The following is a 7,500-nucleotide window of genomic DNA, read 5'->3' on the forward strand; positions in this document are numbered from 1 at the left end:
CATGTTTCCCCATCAACCACTCGAGTGTTGCTTTAGCTGTATGCTTACGGTCATTGTCCTGCTGGAAGGTGAACCTCCGTCCCAGTCTCAAATTTCTGGAAGACTGAAACAGGTTTCCCTCAAGACTTTCCCTGTTTAGCGCCATCCATCATTTCTTCAATTATGACCCGTTTCCCAGTCCCTGCCAATGAAAACCATCCCACACAGCATGATGCTGCCAACACCATGCTTCATTGTGGGGATGGTGTTCTCGGAGTGATGAGAAGTGTTGGGTTTGCGCCAGACATAGCGTTTTCCTTGATGGCCAAATATATCAATTTCAGTCTTATCTGACCAGAGTACCTTCTTCCATATGTTTGGGGAGTCTCCCACATTCCATTGGCGAACACCAAACGTGTTTGCTTATTTTTTTCTTTAAGCAAATTACTTTTTTCTGGCCACTCTTCCGTATAGCCCAGCTCTGTGGAGTGTACGGCTTAATGTGGTCCTATGGACAAATACTCCAGCCTCCGCTGTGGAGCTTTGCAGCTCCTTCAGGGTTATCTTTGGTCTCTTTGTTGCCTCTCTGATTAATGACCTCCTTGCCTGGTTCATTAGTTTTGGTGGGCGGCCCTCTCTTGACAGGTTTGTTGTGGTGCCATATTCTTTCCATTATTTAATAATGGATTTAATAGTGCTCCGTGGGATGTTCAAAGTATTGGATATTTTTTAATAACCCAACCCTGATCTGTACTTCTCCACAACTTTGTCCCTGACCTGTTTGGAGAGGCTCCTTGGTGCCCCTTGCTTAGTGGTGTTGAAGACTCTGGGGCCTTTCAGAACAGGTGTATATATACTGAGATCATGTGACAGATCATGTGACACTTAGATTGCACACAGGTGGACTTTATTTAACTAATTATGTGACTTCTGAAGGTAATTGGTGGCCCCAGATCTTATTTAGGGGCTTCATAGTAAAGGGGGTGAATACATATGCATGCACCACTTTCCGTTTCTTATTTTTTAGAATTCTTTATAACAAATCATTTTTTAAATTTTACTTCACCAATTTGGACTATTTTGTGTCCATTACACGAAATCCAAATAAAAATCCATTTAAATTACAGGTTGTAATGCAACAAAATAGGAAAAACACCAAGAGGGATGAATAAGTTTGCAAGGCACATTCATCCCTGTCTGATACATTAGTTCTGTAATGGTGTATTTTCATTGGTAGGTGGCGCTGCCTCTGAGTGAGGTTGATCTGGTGAAAGGTGGTCATTGGTGGAAGGCCCTGGTACCTAGTTCTCAGGTGGGAAGAACACACACACACTAAATGTCTTAGTCCAACACACACTAAGTGTCTTAGTTCAACACACACTGTCTTAGCTCAACACACACTAACTGTCTTAGTTCAACACACACTGTCTTAGTTCAACACACACTGTCTTAGTTCAACACACACTGTCTTAGTTCAACACACACTGTCTTAGTTCAACACACACTAAGTGTCTTAGTTCAACACACACTGTCTTAGTTCAACACACACTGTCTTAGTTCAACACACACTGTCTTAGTTCAACACACACTGTCTTAGTTCAACACACACTAAGTGTCTTAGTTCAACACACACTGTCTTAGATCTGCGGTCAACAAGGCAGTTCATCTCAGCCTATGCCTCCCTCCAGTCCCTCGACTTCTTGGCACTGACGGAAACATGGATCACCACAGACAACACTGCTACTCCTACTGCTCTCTCTTCGTCCGCCCACGTGTTCTCGCACACCCCGAGAGCTTCTGGTCAGCGGGGTGGTGGCACCGGGATCCTCATCTCTCCCAAGTGGTCATTCTCTCTTTCTCCCCTTACCCATCTGTCTATCGCCTCCTTTGAATTCCATGCTGTCACAGTTACCAGCCCTTTCAAGCTTAACATCCTTATCATTTATCGCCCTCCAGGTTCCCTCGGAGAGTTCATCAATGAGCTTGATGCCTTGATAAGCTCCTTTCCTGAGGATGGCTCACCTCTCACAGTTCTGGGCGACTTTAACCTCCCCACGTCTACCTTTGACTCATTCCTCTCTGCCTCCTTCTTTCCACTCCTCTCCTCTTTTGACCTCACCCTCTCACCTTCCCCCTACTCACAAGGCAGGCAATACGCTTGACCTCATCTTTACTAGATGCTGTTCTTCCACTAACCTCATTGCAACTCCCCTCCAAGTCTCCGACCACTACCTTGTATCCTTTTCCCTCTCGCTCTCATCCAACACCTCCCACACTGCCCCTACTCGGATGGTATCGCGCCGTCCCAACCTTCGCTCTCTCTCCCCCGCTACTCTCTCCTCTTCCATCCTATCATCTCTTCCCTCCGCTCAAACCTTCTCCAACCTATCTCCTGATTCTGCCTCCTCAACCCTCCTCTCCTCCCTCTCTGCATCCTTTGACTCTCTATGTCCCCTATCCTCCAGGCCGGCTCGGTCCTCCCCTCCCGCTCCATGGCTCGATGACTCATTGCGAGCTCACAGAACAGGGCTCCGGGCAGCCGAGCGGAAATGGAGGAAAACTCGCCTCCCTGCGGACCTGGCATCCTTTCACTCCCTCCTCTCTACATTTTCCTCCTCTGTCTCTGCTGCTAAAGCCACTTTCTACCACGCTAAATTCCAAGCATCTGCCTCTAACCCTAGGAAGCTCTTTGCCACCTTCTCCTCCCTCCTGAATCCTCCCCCCCTCCTCCCTCTCTGCAGATGACTTCGTCAACCATTTTGAAAAGAAGGTCGACGACATCCGATCCTCGTTTGCTAAGTCAAACGACACCGCTGGTTCTGCTCACACTGCCCTACCCTGTGCTCTGACCTCTTTCTCCCCTCTCTCTCCAGATGAAATCTCGCGTCTTGTGACGGCCGGCCGCCCAACAACCTGCCCGCTTGACCCTATCCCCTCCTCTCTTCTCCAGACCATTTCCGGAGACCTTCTCCCTTACCTCACCTCGCTCATCAACTCATCCCTGACCGCTGGCTACGTCCCTTCCGTCTTCAAGAGAGCGAGAGTTGCACCCCTTCTGAAAAAACCTACACTCGATCCCTCCGATGTCAACAATTACAGACCAGTATCCCTTCTTTCTTTTCTCTCCAAAACTCTTGAACGTGCCGTCCTTGGCCAGCTCTCCCGCTATCTCTCTCTGAATGACCTTCTTGATCCAAATCAGTCAGGTTTCAAGACTAGTCATTCAACTGAGACTGCTCTCCTCTGTATCACGGAGGCGCTCCGCACTGCTAAAGCTAACTCTCTCTCCTCTGCTCTCATCCTTCTAGATCTATCGGCTGCCTTCGATACTGTGAACCATCAGATCCTCCTCTCCACCCTCTCCGAGTTGGGCATCTCCGGCGCGGCCCACGCTTGGATTGCGTCCTACCTAACAGGTCGCTCCTACCAGGTGGCGTGGTGAGAATCTGTCTCCTCACCACGCGCTCTCACCACTGGTGTCCCCCAGGGCTCTGTTCTAGGCCCTCTCCTATTCTCGCTATACACCAAGTCACTTGGCTCTGTCATAACCTCACATGGTCTCTCCTATCATTGCTATGCAGACGACACACAACTAATCTTCTCCTTTCCCCCTTCTGATGACCAGGTGGCGAATCGCATCTCTGCATGTCTGGCAGACATATCAGTGTGGATGACGGATCACCACCTCAAGCTGAACCTCGGCAAGACGGAGCTGCTCTTCCTCCCGGGGAAGGACTGCCCGTTCCATGATCTCGCCATCACGGTTGACAACTCCATTGTGTCCTCCTCCCAGAGCGCTAAGAACCTTGGCGTGATCCTGGACAACACCCTGTCGTTCTCAACCAACATCAAGGCGGTGGCCCGTTCCTGTAGGTTCATGCTCTACAACATCCGCAGAGTACGACCCTGCCTCACACAGGAAGCGGCGCAGGTCCTAATCCAGGCACTTGTCATCTCCCGTCTGGATTACTGCAACTCGCTGTTGGCTGGGCTCCCTGCCTGTGCCATTAAACCCCTTCAACTCATTCAGAATGCCGCAGCCCGTCTGGTGTTCAACCTTCCCAAGTTCTCTCACGTCACCCCGCTCCTCCGTTCTCTCCACTGGCTTCCAGTTGAAGCTTGCATCTGCTACAAGACCATGGTGCTTGCCTACGGAGCTGTGAGGGGAACGGCACCTCAGTACCTCCAGGCTCTGATCAGGCCCTACACCCAAACAAGGGCACTGCGTTCATCCACCTCTGGCCTGCTCGCCTCCCTACCACTGAGGAAGTACAGCTCCCGCTCAGCCCAGTCAAAACTGTTCGCTGCTCTGGCCCCCCAATGGTGGAACAAACTCCCTCACGACGCCAGGACAGCGGAGTCAATCACCACCTTCCGGAGACACCTGAAACCCCACCTCTTTAAGGAATACCTAGGATAGGATAAGTATTCCCTCTCACCCCCCCTTTAAGATTTAGATGCACTATTGTAAAGTGACTGTTCCACTGGATGTCATAAGGTGAATGCACCAATTTGTAAGTCGCTCTGGATAAGAGCGTCTGCTAAATGACTTAAATGTAATGTAAATGTACTAAGTGTCTTAGTTTAACACATTGATCTAAGTGGATTCCTCCCTTTGGATGTGAAACCATTATCAAGCTCCTCAGCCTCTCCTCCTTCTCCTCTTCCTCCTCAATCCCTCTTCCTCCTCCTCCTTCTACTCTTCCTCCTCAATCCCTCTTCCTCCTCCTACTCCTCCTCTCCTCCTCTCAGCCTCTCCTACATAGACATACAGTCATCTTGAAGCCCACTGAGGCCCAATCTGTTGTTTATTGGCCAGGAGAGGCACAACACTGACTTAGTGTGTGCGTGTGTGCGTGCGTGCGTGTGTGTGTGTGTGTGTGTGTGTGTGTGTGTGTGTGTTTGTGTGTGTGTGTGACACTAACACTGACACACTGTCCTAGCTGCACATCTGTTCTATTGTCACGGGGGTGGTGAATGCATCGCCCTCGAACACAACAACACCACAGCAATACAACAACACCAAAATACAACAACACCACAACAATACAACAACAACAACACCACCAGAACACCACAACAACAACAACACCACAACAATACAACACCACCAGAACACCACAACAACAACAACAACACCACCAGAACACCACAACAACAACAACACCACAATACCACAACACCGCAACAACACCACAATGACACAAAGACACCAGAACAACACCACAACTACACCACAACAACACCACAATGACACAAAGACACCACAACAACACCACAATACCACAACAACAACAACACCACCACAACACCACGACAACAACAACAACACAACAACACCACAATACCACAACACCGCAACAACACCACAATACAACAACACCACCACAACACCACAACAACAACAACACCACAACAACACCACAACACCACAACACCACAACACCACAACAACAACAACAACACCACAATACAACAACACCACAATACAACAACACCACAATACAACAACACCACAACAACAACACCACAACAACAACAACACCAGAACACCACAACAACAACAACACCACAACAACACCACAATACAACAACACCGCAACAACACCACAATACCACAACACCACAATACAACAACACCACAACAACAACAACACCACAACAACAACAACAACAACACCAGAACACCACAATACAACAACACCACAACAACAACAACACCACAACAACACCACAACTACACCACAACACCACAACAACACCACAACACCACAACAACAACAACACCACCACAACACCACAACTACACCACAACATCACAACAACACAAAGACACCACAACAACACCACAATACCACAACTACAACAACAACAACACCACAACAACAACAACAACAACAACACCACAACACAACAACACAACACCACCACCACAACAACACCACAACACCATAACAACACCAGAACACCACAACAACACCACAACGCCACAACAACAGGCTGTTAAAGAACAACATTATACACACGTACACATCTTGGGTTCTCTCTACTAGAGAGAGAGAGAGAGAGAGAGAGAGAGAGAGAGAGAGAGAGAGAGAGAGAGAGAGAGAGAGAGAGAGAGAGAGAGAGAGAGAGAGAGAGAGAGAGAGAGAGAGAGAGAGAGAGAGAGAGAGAGAGAGAGAGAGAGAGAGAGAGAGAGAGAGAGAGAGAGAGAGAGAGAGAGAGGGAGCTGCTGTTATCACTCCACTCTCTGAGATAGTCAGACAGACATATCTACAGACAGAGTGATATCAACAGTGTTTTGTGTTTCTAACAGAATGAGGTAGAGCTGGGAGAGCTGCTGTTATCACTCAACTACCTGCCCTCTGCTGGAAGACTCAATGTTGACATCATCAGAGCGAAGCAGCTGCTGCAGACAGACATGTGCCAGGGATCAGGTAAACTATACCGACTAACATACCTACTAATGTACCTACTGACACACCAACTAACATACCTACTAATGTACCTACTGACATACCTAATAGCATACCTACTAACATACCTACTAATATACCTAATAGCATACCTACTAACATACCTACTAATATACCTACTAATATACCTACTACCTGACTAACAGAGTGGGGATACCTGACTAACAGAGGAGGGATACTCAGAACATGCGCCGACCAGCTGGCCAGTGTCTTCACAGACATTTTCATCCTCTCCCTGACCCAGTATGTAACACCTACATGTTTCAAGCAGACCACCATAGTCCTTGTGCCCAAAAACGCCATGGTGAGCTGTCTAAATGACTATCTCCCCGTAGCACTCTGTAGCCATAAAATACCTTGAGAGTCATGGCTCACATCAACACCATCATCCCAGACAACCTGGACCCACTCTAATTTACATACCGCCCCAACAGATCCACAGATGACGCAATCTCTATTGCACTTCACAATGTCCTTTCCCACTTGGACAAAAGGAACACCTACTGTATGCGAGAATGCTATTCATTGACTAGAGCTCAGTGTTCAACACCATAGTGCCCTCCAAGCTCATCATTAAGCTAAGGACCCTGGGACTGAACACCTCCCTCTGCAACTGGATCCTGGACTTCCTGACGGGATGCCCCCAGGTGTTGAGGGTAGGCAACAACACATCTGCCAAGCTGACCCTGAATACGGGGGCCCCTCAGGGGTGCGTGCTTAGTCCCCTCCAGTACTGCCTGTTCACTCACGACTGCATGGTCACACACAATTCCGACACCATCATTAAGTTTGCTGACCACACGAAGGTGGAAGGCCTGATCACGGAAGATGATTAAACAGCCTCTAGGGAGGAGATCAGAGACCTGGCAGTGTGGTGACAGGACAACAACCTCTCCCACAACGTCAGCAAGACAAAGGAGCTGATCGTAGACTACAGGAAACAGAGGGCCGAGCAGCCCCCATTCACATGGACGGGGCTGTAGTGGAGCAGGTGTATACATAGTTATAGTTACTCATGTTCTTTCTCTCTGCATTGTTGGGAAGG

At 48.6% G+C, this 7,500-nt stretch overlaps 1 protein-coding gene across 1 annotated transcript in view; it reads left to right on the forward strand.

Moving 5' to 3' along the window:
- LOC124022794 (synaptotagmin-17-like) overlaps positions 1 to 7,500 on the forward strand; it is a 58,832-nt gene that overhangs the window by 37,092 nt on the left and 14,240 nt on the right. Inside the window, 2 exon segments of the mRNA XM_046337477.1 lie at positions 1,217 to 1,291; positions 6,296 to 6,416. Of these exon segments, the coding sequence (XP_046193433.1) occupies positions 1,217 to 1,291; positions 6,296 to 6,416 (196 nt within the window).

The sequence above is a fragment of the Oncorhynchus gorbuscha genome, unplaced genomic scaffold, assembly GCF_021184085.1.
Source record: "Oncorhynchus gorbuscha isolate QuinsamMale2020 ecotype Even-year unplaced genomic scaffold, OgorEven_v1.0 Un_scaffold_1429, whole genome shotgun sequence".
Taxonomy (NCBI): Eukaryota; Metazoa; Chordata; class Actinopteri; order Salmoniformes; family Salmonidae; genus Oncorhynchus; species Oncorhynchus gorbuscha.